The sequence below is a fragment of the Staurois parvus genome, unplaced genomic scaffold (genome assembly GCF_062004578.1).
Source record: "Staurois parvus isolate SC_StPar_1 unplaced genomic scaffold, SC_StPar_1.0 ptg000696l, whole genome shotgun sequence".
Taxonomy (NCBI): domain Eukaryota; kingdom Metazoa; phylum Chordata; class Amphibia; order Anura; family Ranidae; genus Staurois; species Staurois parvus.
The window spans coordinates 2,791,834-2,808,396 of record NW_028318492.1 but is presented as its reverse complement, the minus strand read 5'-3'; the positions used below and the strand labels follow the sequence as shown (position 1 = coordinate 2,808,396).

General features: G+C 44.8%; 1 protein-coding gene across 1 annotated transcript; it reads left to right on the top strand.

Annotated features, from left to right (window-relative positions):
- The first annotated feature begins 398 nt into the window (after window positions 1-398).
- Window positions 399-11,829, top strand: TCEANC (transcription elongation factor A N-terminal and central domain containing). The gene is made up of 2 exons (XM_089652991.1): window positions 399-541; window positions 7,628-11,829. The coding sequence occupies exon 2, from the start codon at window positions 7,630-7,632 to the stop codon at window positions 8,662-8,664; it is 1,035 nt and encodes a 344-aa protein (XP_089509117.1). The 5' UTR covers window positions 399-541; window positions 7,628-7,629; the 3' UTR covers window positions 8,665-11,829.
- The last annotated feature ends 4,734 nt before the right edge of the window (window positions 11,830-16,563 follow it).

The window sequence follows — 16,563 nt, the reverse complement described above, 5'->3', positions numbered from 1 at the left end:
CGCAGAGCACACCCCAGAATGCGACGCACACAGGAGGAAAGGGTTAACGCGCAGAGCACACCCCAGAATGCGACGCACACAGGAGGAAAGGGTTAACGCGCAGAGCACACCCCAGAATGCGACGCACACAGGAGGAAAGGGTTAACGCGCAGAGCACACCCCAGAATGCGACGCACACAGGAGGAAAGGGTTAACGCGCAGAGCACACCCCAGAATGCGACGCACACAGGAGGAAAGGGTTAACACGCAGAGCACACCCCAGAATGCAATGTACACAAGAGGAAAGGGTTAACTTGTCATGTGACATGTGCAACACGAAGGACGCAACAGCAGCCTTAGCTGTACAGAGGCGTGTCCACGCCCAGGCTGCTTGATGTGACCGCGGCACGCTACACAGAAGATCTGGAGCGCGCAGAGAAGAGTGCTCATGCGCAGTGTGGTAGACGGTCTGCGGGTGCGCGCCCAGGAGGAAGGAAATAGGCGGGGAATGCTGCCTTCCATGTCACAGCGCACTGCACTCGTCCCTCTTGCACAACGTGAGGTCAGTACAATCAAGTAAGCTAACCAAGCGTAGTCAGAACACCCCAGCCTCATATATTACTGTCCCATGACACATCATTTGTGTCCTCCATTGCTTGTCATACATGGGGAAGTAGGGAGCCTCTTGGTTGTCAAAGAGAAGAGATAATGGGGGAATTGTGTTCTTCCAACTCCTCTCTGGGTCTGACTCCTTTATTAATTGGTTTGTGCCAGGCTAGGAGATCCCTGCTGTCAGTTTTGGTATAATTAAACACTTACCTACAGGGCACTTCTACCCCCTTCCTGCCCAAGCAGATTTCCAGCTTTCAGCACTGTCATGCTTTAAATGACAATTGCGCAGTCATGCAACACTGTACCCATATTATTATTATAGGTACTTATATAGCGCCATCAATTTACACAGCGCTTTACATATATATTGTACATTCACATCAGTCCCCAACCCTCAAGGGGCATACAATCTAAGGTCCCTAACTCACATTCATACATACACATACTAGGGCCAATTTAGACAGGGTCTAATTAACCTACCAGCATGTCTTTGGAGTGTGGGAGGAAACCGGAGTATCCGGAGGAAACCCACGCAGGCACAGGGAGAACATGCAAACTCCAGGCAGGTGGTGCCATGGCTGTGTTTTGAACCAACGACCCTAGTACTGCCAGGCGGAAGTGCTAACCATTTACCCACTGTGCTGCCCTACCTATATGACATATCATTTTTCTTCACACAAATAGAGCTTTCTTTTGGTGGTATTTAATGGCCACTGGGTGTTTTATTTTTTGCGCTATAAATTAAAAAATACAAATTTGAAAAACAAAGGTTTTCTTTGTTTCTATTATACAGTTTTGCAAACAGGTAATTTTTCTCCTTCACTGATGTGCGTTGATGAGGCTGCACTGATGGGCATTTATGAGGAGGCACTGATAGGTGGCAGTGATGGGCACTAACAGCACTGAAAGGCACTGATACGTGGCACTGACTGGAACAGATTGTTGGCACTGCTGGGCACTTTGGGGGCTGCACTGATAATCCGAAAACTGATTATCAGTGCAGATGTCTGCTTTAACAGTTGCTGGTTACTGGTAGTACTTTCCTCATTCTGTGACAACGTGAGGAAGTACTGCCGATAACCGGCAAGTGTGTTTACATAGTGGTCACCTGTGTTTGGGCACAGCTGATCATGTGGCAAAAGGCTGCTGTGATTGGCCTTTTACCATGTCATGTGACCAGCTGTGCCCAAACACAGTGCTGGGTGCACATTCTGGGACGTCATGACTCTCTCCTAGAACTGAACTACCACACTGTAGCCATCATTTGGCTATAGCAGGGTAGTTAAGTGGTTAATAAAACGTGGTAGATTTAGGATATGCTTTAATGCCTAATATAAAGTCTAGTCTGGAAAAAATGGGCCCTCCGTTAGGTTTACAGACAGGGTCTCTTGTGTTATACAAGGGGTCCAACCGAGACTTGTAATTTTACAGGTATAAAAAGGTGCCAGCATGGCTGTACTACACATAGTAGTAAGTGGCAAGTGTGTTCTATTACTGATAGGTGGCGTACATGTCGCGGGCCAGTCCAGAAACCATTAACCAAGATGGAGGACAACAGTGCATACATACACAATGTGTGCTGATGAAGTTTCTTTTTGAACGAAGGTGTAAAACCCACAGATATCTACAGAAGACTTTAAGCACAGTACAGTGATGAGACACTCAGCTACAGTAAGACATTTGAATGGCGTAAACGTTTCAAAGATGGCCGTATGTCAGTGACCATTCCAAGTGTGCTGTTTCCAGCCCACAGCAGTCATTCCTGTGAACATTCAGTGCGTGGAACGCCTGATCCTGGATAATCGACACAAGAGACAAATCTTTCTGTGGGAATGGTGAATGCAATGATAATGAAGTGAAGAAGGCTGTCCTAGGATGGTTCAGGTGTACTGACAAATCTATGCCAAAGCTTTCCAGGCATTAGTTAAACGCTGGAAGAAGAGTATAAATGTAGCAGGGGAGTATGTCGAAAAATAAATGCAGTTTCCACTCCTTCAGATTTGTTCTTTTATATAAACCCAAATGTCCCAGTTTGACTTGAACGCCCCTCAAAAAACCCTGCCTGTCAGCATTTTTTTATATTTTCACTTTAATAACGCTTTAAAGTGGGTTTTAAAGTTAAACAGTTTTTTATTTTAATGCATTCCCTGCATTAAAGTGTTACTAAACCCACAACAGTAAAATCAGTCTGTATATGAAGTACAGCATGCTTGCTGTACTCACTGTGGAACCTAAGGGGTTAATCCTCTGCATTGTGTAAAAAGGCTGTTTGATCCTGACTTCTCTGATCCTCCCATTCTTCCAGTGTCCCCCTCTTATCTCCTGATAAGACATATGTGGAGTCATTCTGCACATGCTCACTTTGGTGTGTATTGCTAGAGAGGATTTTATTTTTCTTGGGAGAGTACATGCGATCAGCACAGGGCCAATCAGCACTGTCCAGACAGGTCAGGGGTTCTGCATCCTCCTAGAGCAGAATGAAAACTCCTACAAGCTTTAACCAATGCTCCGTTGGACACTGATAGAAGTCACAAGACTGCTCTGACTGCTGATGAGAAAAGGTATTTAGCAGTTTATATTTCTAAAATAATTGCATTTCCATGTTGTGTGTATTGTGGGAGACCAGATATAGTGAATGCAGGGTCCTGGGTTTAGTAACACTTTAACCACTTGCCAACCGCGCTATAGCCGAATGACTGCTACAGCGCGGTTGTCCAGTTCTGGGAGGGCGTCATATGACGTCCTCCCAGAACGCACCCTCCCGCACGCCTCGGGGGTGCACACCCAGCGATCTCTGTGTCCTACGGATATAGCTGATCACATGATGTGGTAAAAGGCCAATCACAGCGGCCTTTTACCACGTGATCAGCCATGTCCAATGACACAGCAGATCACCAGTAAATGCAGTTTCCGGTTATCGGCTGCACTTTCCTCACATTGTCACAGCGTGAGGAAAGTACTGCCGATAACCGGCAATTGTCAGAGGACGGATCGGCACCGATGATCAGTGCACTAATGATCAGTGCCCATCAGTGCAACCCACCTGTGCCCATCAGTGCCTAGTGGTGCTCCCCATCATTGCTGCCCATCAGTGCCCATCATTGTTGCACATCAGTGCCGCTGATAAGTGCTTCCTATCAGTGCAGCTTCATCAACCCACATCAGTGAAGGAGAAAAAGTACCTGTTTGCAAAATTGTATAATAGAAACAAAGAAAAACTTTGTTTCATAGAAACATTATATTTGAATGCCTAGTTGAAAAATTCAGCTGGCATTATTTTATCTGTATTGTCTGATTTGGAAACTGATATTAAAGCAGAGCTCCACCCAAAAAGGGGAAGTTCCATTTTAAGGCATCGTCCCCTGCTTCCTGTTAAGTATTGGCACCGTTGCGGAGTGGGTACTCTATTTTAACAGGTACTCACTCCCACTTCTGCTAGGTGATCAGAAGCCGAAGTTCTTTGCCCCTCCACAGTCTTCTGGGACACATGACAGGTCCCAGAGGACTGTAGGACCATTCCCAATGCGCATCTCAAATCGTGCATGCGCAGCATCAGAGCCAGGGGTGCAACTCATCTTTATCTCACATTCCAGTGACCTATTTTGTTGGAGTACCCAGCTAGGTCTCCAGCCCTGTTCTATGTAAGCCCTTGCATGTGTGTCAGAAGATTCCCCACAGAATTCTGTGAAACAATTCTTGTAGATTGATTTAAACCAGAGGCTCTTGTTTATGGAACATGAGTGCGACATTGACAGAACAGAGGGTGTACTTATAGTGATGGTATTTACAACCTCATCCTAGGGTTATAGAATTAAAGGTTACGTTCACCTTTTTAAAAAAATAAATAAATGCACATTCCTTATCTACAAAAAAAAAAAGTGTATTTATTATTATTTTTATTATTTTTTATTAGGAGCCTGCAGAGCATTGCTCCCACATTCAGCATATTGCCGGAGCAATGCAAGGCTCCTACAGACTGTCAGTGTAAGCTGTCTACTCGTACCTCATACGGGCGGGCAGTTACACAATGTCAGGAAGAATCAACGATCTACCTAGAGCGCTCACAGCACCATAGTAGTTCATTGAGAACTACAAGCCGTCAGCCACAAATGCTCCCATTCACAGAACTCTGTGAATGAAAGACGCAGCTGGGTGGGCAGAGCCCAGCACGGCCGCGTTTCTAAAAAACTGTGACTGCGGGCACAAGGAGAAGATACCTGCGGAACGAGGCTGAGAACTGCAGGAGTGGGAACATGAAAAATAGGTGGAACGTGTAACATGTCCCCAAAGGTGAACTTATCCTTAAAAGTGAATTTTTTTTTTTTAATTAACCTGTAAAGTATTGCACCCGTGATCAGCAGATTTTAGGTGCAATCTCAGACTCCTACAGACTGTCAGTGTAAGCTGTCTGCCCGTACCTCATATGGGCAGGCAGTTAATGAATCACAGGAAGAATCAATGAACTACCAGAGTGCTCACCAGTGCCCTGGTAGGTCGTGAGCTATGACTAAGCACTGATGGAGCTGGAAACGTGTTAGCTGGAGTACTGTGTTCCCCATGTTTTTTGGAAGTGGTTTATGCTAAGAATTTTATAATAAAGGTGATTTTATCGAATGTGCGGCCATCGGATATTTTCTTGCCTTATGAAGTCTGCTGCAGACAGGGCCTTCACCTGACAGTGTATGAGGGGTAGTGGAAGTGGGGACCAACCTGGAGCGGTGTTTTGTGCTCTTTCTGCCCTGGTAGGTCATTGAGAACTACAATTCATCAGCCGCAAACGTTGTCAGTATTTGTAGTTCTCCCAGTCACAGAACTCTGTGAATGAATGATGCGGCTGGGTGGGTTGAGCCACGCACAACCACAGGTTATTTAAATTGTGACAGCGAACATGGGAAGAAGATCCTTGGCCTGCTATCACAATGAATACAGGTGTTACATGTTAGGAAAAGTGAACTTATCCTTTAACCACTTGCCCTCCAGAGGATTTACCCCCATTACTGAACAGGCAATTTTTTGCATTACGGCGCTGCGTTACTTTAGCTGACAATTGCGCGGTCATGCAACGCTGCACCCAAATGACATTGACATCCTTTTTTTCCCACAAATTGAGCTTTCTTTCGGTGGTATTTGATCACCTGTGCGTTTTTTTTTATTTTTTGCGCTATAAAAAAAATTAACTGACAATTTTGAGAAAAAAACAATATTTTTGACTTTTTGCTATTAAACATGTCAAGTAAAAAAATTTTAAAAATCAAATCTCCTCATAAATTTAGGCCAAAATGTACATGTCTGCTACATGTCTTTGCTAAATAAAATCTCAATACGTGTAAATTAATTGATTAACGTGAGTGTTATAGCGTTTACAAATGGCGGTATATATACTGGGATTTTTTTTGTATTTTTACTAGTAATGGTGGCGATCAGCGACTTATAGTGGGCCTGCGGCGGAATTCTGACACTGGGGGGAACTGACTTGGTGTCACTGACATCCTCACTGACACGAATACAGTGATCAATACAAAAAAAAAAAAAAATTACTGACACTGTACTAATGGCACTGGGCAGGAAGGGGTTAACATGAGGGGTAATCAAAGGGTTAGCTGTGTGCTGTTTTACTATAAGCTGTGTCCATGTGCTTCACTGTAAGCACACTGCTTTGCATGGCTGTGCTGTGCACAGCCATCCAAAGCAGTGTACACAAGCTGACAGGGAGGAGAACTGTTTTATTTACAAACAGCTCTCCTCCCTGTCAGAGATGCTCAGCAGTCACCGGCGGGACCCAGTGATTGACAGCCGCGAATGGTGGTGCAGGTAGGGCGTGCATGTGCCCCCTACCTGGAAATGCAAAATCACCTAAGTGATTTTACACACCTGTGCCGCCCTGTAGCAGTATTTCTGCTATAGGGCGGTCGGGTAGTGGTTAAAAATCACAGTTGCATGACTAAAATCTAACAAGACTGATCTCATTGCTTGCATCTTGTTAGTTTTAACCACTTGCCCTCCAGAGGATTTACCCCCCTTCCTGAGCAGGCCATTTTTTGCAGTACGGTGCTGCATTACTTTAACTGACAATTGTGAGGTCATGCAACACTGTACATAAATGAAATGTATGTAATTTTTTTCCCAACAAATAAAGCTTTCTTAGCCATCATTCAGTAAATGCCCACAAAGGTGATTCCGTGGTCACGTGGACAGCCTGAATCAGGACTAACTAGGAAGTGAGTGGCTTGCATGCTCACAGAAAAGGAGCATGCCTTGTACAGCTGGCAATGAACACACCATAGGATCTGATGCTGTATCGGGGACACAGGGAGGATGCAGCCCCAGTGAATGGCAGGATAAACCAGGTTTTTATCATTGGACAAAAACAAAACTTCTCTGTGCTTCCTGCCCCAGTTAGTGGTAAACTCTCACATTTCAGGAGATATCTGCCTACATTTTAGCTGCTATTCTGTGAATGATGGATATACATTATAAAACATTTCTGCAAAGTCTAAAAGTGCATTCCCTACATTAAGGTAAAAAACACCACACTAACAATCCCCCCCCCCCCCCTCCCCTTATCTAAACACATAGCTGAGTCCTCTATTGATCCAGCTCTGTGCCTGACTACAGCCCTTCTCTCCCCTCTTTCTGGTCTCAACGGCTACACTAAAAGCAGTGGGAGCCATTGCCTTCTGCTGCTGTCAAATCCTGTGAGGAGGGAGCAGGGGGTGTGGCTGAGCCACCCAGGTCGGGAGCTTGCCCGCATGGGTGCCCTCCATGGCACATGGCTTGCTGTTGAGGCAGCCGTAAGAAGGAAGGGAGAGCGCTGGCAACGGACTGCCCAAGAAGGGGTAAGGGATTGCTCTGTGCAATATTGTTGCACAGATCATGTAAGTATATCCTTTTATTTTAATTTTAAAAATGTCTTTAGAATAACTTTACCTAATATTTCTGGAGGTGGTTTTTACATCTGGAGAAGTCTTTTTTTATGGTTTTATAAGAAAGTGTTATATTTACAGGTTTTACATGTAAACATTTTCTTCTGCTATAGGAATGCTGGATGCAACTGGAATTAAAGAACTGACATACAGATCCTTACAAGTGGAGAGACTTGTAGCAGACAGAAAATATGAAGACATTATGTACCACCTCTCTTACTTTGACACTCTTGAGGTCAGTCTACAAACCCTTCAACAGGCAGACGTCATCAGGGTTGTTTACAGGGTACTTAAGAGCTGTTCCCAAGGAGCTATGAAAAAGAAGGCCAAGTGCATACTGTCCAAATGGAAGCTCTTATACAAAGAGAGCTGTTCCCATCCCAAGCTTCTCGAAGAAAACCACACAGGTGAAAGCAAAGAAAGTTGTAACAAAGAACTTGTAACAGTGCAGCCAATCCCAGAAAATGAACAAGACAAAAGTGTTCTGGGTAGTATAATGGATCTTCATTTGTCTACAGCAACTCAAGAAAAAAATGCTGAAAACACTGATTCAACCTCTCAAGAAGCTTGTTGTACAAAGTCCAGTCAAGAAGGTCAAGAGAAAATCATTGCTGAGGAATTAAGAGTAAAATGCCGAGAACTTTTGAGCCAAGCTTTATCTCATACTACAGAATGCCTGGAGAAAACAAATAGATATGCAATTGAGCTAGAGGAAAGCATCTATAATATGTATGCTAGAGAAGAGAAGAAGTATAGAAACTGTGTACGGAGTAAAGTTTCCAATCTGAGAAATCCAAAGAACTCGCATCTAAAAGGTCAGATTTTCTCTGGAGTATTAAGTCCTGGGGCATTTGCTACAATGACTGCAATGGAGATGGCTAGTGATGAACTCCGAAATCTCAGAGCCAGCTATACACAAGCAGGTGTTCAGGAACATCAGCTACCCCAAGGTGTTGATGGCCTCCAGACAAATAAAATTAAATGCCGGAAGTGTGAAAGGTTTAATTGTACAGTTACCATGATTTCAAGGGGAACTCTGTTTCTGCCTGCTTGGGTGCGTGCTGGAAATCCTGATGAAGAAATGATGACATTTGTCATTTGTAACGAGTGTGGAGAGAAGTGGTATCACAGTAGGTGGATCTGTCTGTGAAGGCATTTTGTCCTATTCTTACTACTGTGCTACCCTGGCTCCATAGATGATAAAAAGAAGAGTCGCTTACAAAGGTAGACCTTGTGATGATCATTCAACCACAGCAAACTGATCACCACTGGGCAGATGATCACAGAATAGAAAGGCAACCCGAAAAACATTTCTCATCTCTAAATTGCTGCAGTGAAATGTAGCAAACCAGTAAAGATTTGTATGCAGCTCACTCTGTGAACTACTCAGTACATGTTGTGTTTTGTTTAGTTTTTTTTAACTACAGGGTATCAGGGCTTACACTGTGCTCTGAGCAGTAACATGTAGTAGTTAGTAGTACACTTGCTGTTTTGTACTTAAAGTTAAACCAAATATTAACCACTTGCCCTCCAGAGGATTTACCCCCCCTTCCTGACCAGGCCATTTACGTCCTTTTTTCCCCACAAATAGAGGTTTCTTTTGGTGGTATTTGATCACCGGGCTGGGACCTGGGGATTGACAGCCGAGGCTGCGAATGACAGCACAGGTAGGACGCACGCACGCCCCCTACCTGGAGCTGCAAAATTGTGTGTGTGTGTGTGCGTGCGTGCTTTAAGAAATCAGGACAGGGCTGTAGAAGGTCCTTAACCCATCAACAGGACAGTATCTGCTCCTTTTGTGCAAGGAGGAATAGGATGAGCACTGCCAGAGACCACACAATGACCTTCAGCAGGCCACTGGTGTGAATGTCTCTGACCAATCAGAAACAGAGTTCATGAGGGTGGCCTGAGGGCCCGACGTCCTCTAGTGGGCCCTGTGCTCCCTGCCCAGCACCATAGAGCTCGATTGGCATTTGCCATTGAACACCAGAATTGTCAGGTCTGCCACTGGCGTCCTGTGCTTTTCAAAGATGAGAGCAGGTTCACACTGAGCACATGTGACAGACGTGAAAGGGTCTGGAGAAGCCGTAGAGAATGTTATGCTGCCTGTTACATTGTTCAGCATGACCGTTTTGGTGGTGGGTCAGTGATGGTCTGGGGAGGCAAATCCATGGAGGGACACACAGACCTCTACAGGCTAGACAATGGCACTCTGACTGCCATTAGGTATTGGGATGAAATCCTTGGACTCATTGTCAGACCCTATGCTGCTGCACGACAATGCCCGGCCTCATGTGGTGAGAGTATGCAGGCAGTTCCTGGAGGATGAAGGAATTGATACCATTGAATGCCCCCCCCCATGGTCCTCTGACCTAAATCCAAAAGAACAGCTCTGGGATATCATGTTTTGGTCCATCCGACACCGCCAGGTTGCACCTCAGACTGCCCAGGAGCTCAGTGATGCCCTGGTCCAGATCTGGGAGGAAATACCCCAGGACACCATCCCTTGTCTCAGTAGGAGCATGCCCCGACATTGTCAGGCATGCATACAAGCACATGGGGGCCATACAAACTGAGTACCATTTTGAGTTGCTGCAATGAAATTTCAGCAAAATGGACTAGCCTGCTGCATAATTTTTTCACTTTGATTTTAGAGTATCTTTGAATTCAGTCCTCTGTAGGTTGATAATTTTCATTTCCATCAAACGATGGGGCATCGTTACATTGCTAACACATTACCCAGTCCATATCAGTATAGATATCCAGCATGATATTTTTCCCTATTGAGATCTGATGTGCTTTCAAAGTGTTACTTTCATTTTTTTGGAGCAGTGTATGTTACATTGTTTTTCTTACTGTGTTCTTCTGCCTCCTTGTAATATCCTCTGAGTTCCTAAACCTCTCACTTTCCTAAACCTCTCGGTTTCCCTCTCACTTCTTTTTGTTTGGAATGAGCAGTGCATGCTAGTTGTGGTCATGTTCTCTATGCACACTACAAATCCCACAGTCCATCTCAGTAGTTAGCAAGAGTGGGTGGCTACATTCCTACATACAGTAGAACAAAGCCACCTTCTAACAGGAAATCGGATCACAGCAGCAAAAAGAAAAACATGAATTTGGAGGAGGCTGAGAGCAATAGAAAGTGTTTTTTTTTTTTTTTAAGTTAAGCATACAAGCTTGAATAGAGTTTAGTGTCACTTTAAGGCTAGATTCACACTGCTGCAATCTGATTTTGATCCAACTTTCAGTGCAATTATATAGTGTAACTTGGATGCTACTTTGAAGTGGTATACAAATTCTATGGGTCCAAAATCGTGCTAGAATCACACCAAAGTAGTAAAGGAAGCTTTTCAAAAAGTGTGCCATGCTAAGCTGCAGTGATGTGAATAGCTGCTATTGAAAACAAGGTGATTTCCATTGTCATGCGATTCTGCGTGACTCAGGTCACATCTGAAATTGCACTAGTGTGAACGGAGCACATGGCTAGATTAAGTGTTTCTGTGTAACTACGATGGCTTTCTGCTTTTTCACTGGAGGTGCAAATCCCCTTTAATAAAATTGCATGTTGTTTCTTGCTCAAAAAAGCTGATGCAAAATATTTTTTAAATGAAACTCCAAATTGTTTTTGTCTGTCTGGTTTTTTTTTTATTGTCTGTGTTCCAGTTGAAAGGATTTCCCTTTCTAGAGACAGCAAGTGAGAGTTATTCTTCCCAAATGAGCTGTCACCAAAACTGTGTTTTTTACTGCTCTAGAAATGTAGATTGCCCTCAGGTTTTTTGGTCACAGTGGAGCACACAGACAGCAGTGTTATCTGACAGAGGTACTAACTAACCCTGCCTCATTCTACCTGCAACTAGAAAAAAAGTTTTTGCTAAAGTTCCAATAAAACATTTAACAACTTCAACTCTTGCACAGGTATATGCACTACAGCAGCTTTTACATTTCAGATTCAGATGAGAAACGCTGGACACATACAGAGGCATCCATCCCTAACCACAGGTATCTGCTGGTTGTGCTGACATTGACCAGCAATGACTCCTCTAAGTCTGTTCTTGCTTTGTACAGGCTGGGTAGCTGCAGCTGTTTGCATGCACCTATGAATCCAGTGATAAGAATCTGCTGATCCTTGGTCTTGGAATTCGCTTTATACACATAATCACCTGTGTGAAGGAGGTCAAATACACATATAGAGCAATGTGCCTTCAGATTATTTATATCGTAATCTCTCATCAAACCGTTACTTGCTGATCGCATAAAGCTGCTGGTACATTTTTAAATAATAGTTTACCAAAATAAAGAATTTTTTTGCACTGCATTGTTGGAAGACTCTTTAATGGAAATTACCAGACATTTTCAATTAGGTTGCAACATCTGATTCCTTTTCAAGATACCTCCTTACCTTAAACATCTATCAGTTATGCTATATACCAGTGATGGCGAACCTTTTTGAGCCCGAGTGCCCAAACTGCAACCCAAAACCAACTTATTTCTTTCAAAGTGCCAACACTGCAATGAAACCTGAATATCGAGCTTTTGGTTTAGAAAAAACAACTCGTACAGTAGTGCAAACTAATTAACAGTACAGGGATGACCAGAGACTGCGGACACAGTAGAGGGATGACCAGAGACTGCGGACACAGTAGAGGGATGACCAGAGACTGCGGACACAGTACAGGGATGACCAGAGACTGCGGACAGTACAGGGATGACCAGAGACTGCGGACACAGTACAGGGATGACCAGAGACTGCGGACACAGTACAGGGATGACCAGAGACTGCGGACACAGTACAGGGATGACCAGAGACTGCGGACACAGTACAGGGATGACCAGAGACTGCGGACACAGTACAGGAGATGACCAGAGACTGCGGACAGTACAGGGATGACCAGAGACTGCGGACACAGTACAGGGATGACCAGAGACTGCGGACACAGTACAGGAGATGACCAGAGACTGCGGACACAGTACAGGAGATGACCAGAGACTGCGGACACAGTACAGGAGATGACCAGAGACTGCGGACACAGTACAGGAGATGACCAGAGACTGCGGACACAGTACAGGAGATGACCAGAGACTGCGGACACAGTACAGGGATGACCAGAGACTGCAGACACAGTACAGGAGATGACCAGAGACTGCGCACACAGTACAGGAGATGACCAGAGACTGCGGACAGTACAGGAGATGACCAGAGACTGCGAACAGTACAGGAGATGATCAGAGACTGCGGACAGTACAGGAGATGACCAGAGACTGCGGACAGTACAGGGATGACCAGAGACTGCGGACACAGTACAGGGATGACCAGAGACTGCGGACAGTACAGGGATGACCAGAGACTGCGGACACAGTACAGGAGATGACCAGAGACTGCGGACACAGTACAGGGATGACCAGTGACTGCGGACAGTACAGGGATGACCAGAGACTGCGGACAGTACAGGGATGACCAGAGACTGCGGACACAGTACAGGGATGACCAGAGACTGCGGACACAGTACAGGAGATGACCAGAGACTGCGGACACAGTACAGGGATGACCAGAGACTGCGGACACAGTACAGGAGATGACCAGAGACTGCGGACACAGTACAGGAGATGACCAGAGACTGCGGACACAGTACAGGAGATGACCAGAGACTGCGGACACAGTACAGGAGATGACCAGAGACTGCGGACACAGTACAGGAGATGACCAGAGACTGCGGACACAGTACAGGAGATGACCAGAGACTGCGGACACAGTACAGGAGATGACCAGAGACTGCGGACAGTACAGAGATGACTGCTGACCTTTGGGGAGGGAGGGGGAGCGGGTACCTGAATTTGACAGGTACCCGCTCTTACTTCCGCAGAGTTTTTTTTTTATCTTACCTGTTCCTTTATCCAGCCGCGCGCTGTCTTCCCGGCTTCTGTAGTGTGGGCGCTCGTCGGACAGCCGGATGCCCAGTGCGCATGCGCGAGAAGCGCTGCGCTTTGTGATTGGTCCGGCGGCTTCTGGGATCTGTCATGTGTCCCAGGTACCGCCTTACCATTCACAAAGAGCACTGCTTCTTGCGCATGCGCACTTGGGACCCGGCTGTCACGCACACTACAGCCGGGAAGACAGCGCACCGCTGGATTCTCCTGGCGTGCCCACAGATAATGCTCGGCGTGCCGGCTGTGGCACGCGTGCCACGGGTTCGCCATCACTGCTATATACTGTTCCAAGAGGCATATAATTGTGTATAGACACTAACTAAAAATCCAATCATACTGGATGATGTGCCGTACGACTAATATTTATATAAATAATGCACACTTATAGTTTTGGTATTACAGCTGTCCATCTTTTGAGAGAGATTGTTGCATTATGAAAACAATGTCTTAATCAAAGTCCCCCTTGAACCAAAGGATCACTTCTAAACTAACAAGCCTTTAAAAGAATAACATGTATACCTCCCTTTCTGGCTGTTTCTGTTTTCAAATGCAGACACTTTTATGATCTCCAGCTGATGCAAGTATTCCACACTTCTGGATGTGTGAACAAGTGCTTCTGCGCTGCATGCTGAATTTCCTTTCACTGGCTTAGACATCACTACAGGACATAATGAGCCAGCAGAAGGAATCACAGCATGTGGTTGTGAGAGCAGGTATTCAAAAGATTTACACAATTCTGAATTTATTTTTTTTTAATTTAAAAATGTCAACATACACAATGGAACATTTGAAAAAATAGCAAAATAAATGATACAGAGGTGATCAAAAATGAAACATATACAGTGCATCCAGAAAGTATTCACAGTGCTTAACTTTTTATGTTACAGTCATATTAAAAAATTGATTAAATTCATTTTTTTCCCTCAACATTCTACAAACAATACCCCATAATGACAACGTGAAAGAAGTTTGTTTTGAAATGTATTAAAAATAAAAAACAACACATGTACATAAGTATTCACAGCCTTTGCTCAATACTTTGTTGAAGCACCTTTAGCAGCAATTACAGCCTCAAGTCGTTTTGAGTATGATGCTACAAGCTTGGCACACCTATTTTTGGGAAATTTCTCCCATTCTTTGCAGTACCTCTCAAGCTCCATCAGGTTGGATGGGCACTGTTGATGCACAGCCATTTTCATATCTCTCCAGAGCTGTTCAATTGGGTTCAAGTCTGGGCTCTAGCTGAGCCACTCCAGGACTTTCACAGAGTTGGCCCATGGCCACTCCTTTGTTATGTGTTATGAACCGTCGCCCCAAATCTAAGGTCCACAGAATTCTGGAACAGGTTTTCATCAAGGATGTCTCTATACATTACTGCATTCATCTTTCCTTCGATCTGGACTAGTCTCCCAGTCCCTGCCACTGAAAAACATTCCCACAGCATGATGCTACCACCACCATGCTTCACTGTAGGGATGGTATTAGCCAGGTGGAGAGCGTGCCTGGTTTTCTCCAGACATAAGGCCAAAGAGCTCAATCTTTGTTTCATCAGATCAGAGAGTTTTGTTTCTCATGGTCTGAGAGTCCCTCAGGTGCCTTGTGGCAAACACCAGGTGGGGGCTGCCATTTGCCTTTTACTGAAGAGTGGTTTCTGTCTGGCCACTCTACCATACAGGCCTGATTGGTGGAGTGCTGCAGAGGTGGTTGTTCTTCTGGAAGGTTCTCCTCTTTCCACAGAGAAACACTAGAGCTCTTTCAGAGTGACCATCGGGTGCTTGGTTATCTCCCTGGCTAAGGCCCTTCTCCCTCAATCGCTCATTTTGGCCAGGCAACCCACTCTAGGAAGATTCCTGGTGGTTCCAAACTTCTTCCATTTATGGATGATGGAGGCCACTGTGCTCATTGGGACCTTCAATGCTGCAGAAATTTTTCTATACCCTTCCCCAGATCTGTGCCTTAATACAATCCTGTCTCGGAGGTCTACAGCCAATTCCTTGGACTTCATGGCTTGGTATGTGCTCTGACATGCACTGTTAACTGTGGGACCTTATATAGGCAGGTTTATGCCTTTCCTAATCATGTCCAATCAACTGAATTTCCCACAGGTGGAGTCCAATCAAGTTGTGGAAATATCTCAAGGATGATCAGTGGGAACAGGATGCACCAGAGCTCAATTTTGAGTGTCATGGCAAAGGCTGTGAATACTTATGTATGTGTTTTTTTTTTGTTTTTTATTTTTAATAAATTTTAAAGATTTCAAAACAAACTTCTTTCACATCGCCTTTATAGGGTAATGTTTGTAGAATGTTGAGGAAAACATTAATTTAATCCATTTTGGAATAAGGCTGGAACATAACAAAATGTGGCAAAAGTTAAGTGCTGTGAACACTTTGTGGATGCACTGTACATAGGTCACTGAGGGTGCTGTATTATAAACAGGTATATTACCTTGCAGGTCTGACTGACATATACACTATCAGTCCTTCATTATAGTCCAGCCACTGATGTAGTCCAAGGCTGACCAGTTTTCGCTGACTGGCAAACACACCCAAAAGAAAAAATGTTTTAAAAAGTGGGGTGGGGGGGTATATGGAATGGAAGGGGCAAGGGAGGAACCAGCAAGGGCAAGAAAAATAGGAAGGTCCCTGAGTGTCCCTTGGTCCTGAGTCACTCAACATGTAATCGTTGGCTCACATGCCAGCATAGTTAACTAAACCATGCTCCTCTGGCCTCCTTGTTAATTGTACAGTGGGCGCCACCATCTTACCTCTGATGAGAAAATTATTTGTTTGGACCAAGCTGGTCCAAACATATCATTATCCTCACTAACAGATGAATCTGCTGTGAATGTTGTATGCAGTGCTGTGTTTGCGCCGCAAAAAAAAGCACTGCAGAAACGCATCAAACGCAAACTGCATAGGTGTGACCCTAGATTCACACACGTAAGTGGTTTCCAGAAACGCAGTATAGTCCATTTGACATGATTTCCTATGGGACATGTTCACATCTCCACGTTTTCACCCAGTGCCTTTTTTGGAAAGGGTCAGGGACTTTTTTGAACGCAAAAAGTTGCGTTTTTGCTTCTATTGACTTCAATGGAGACGCTGCAGAAAAGCATGTAGTG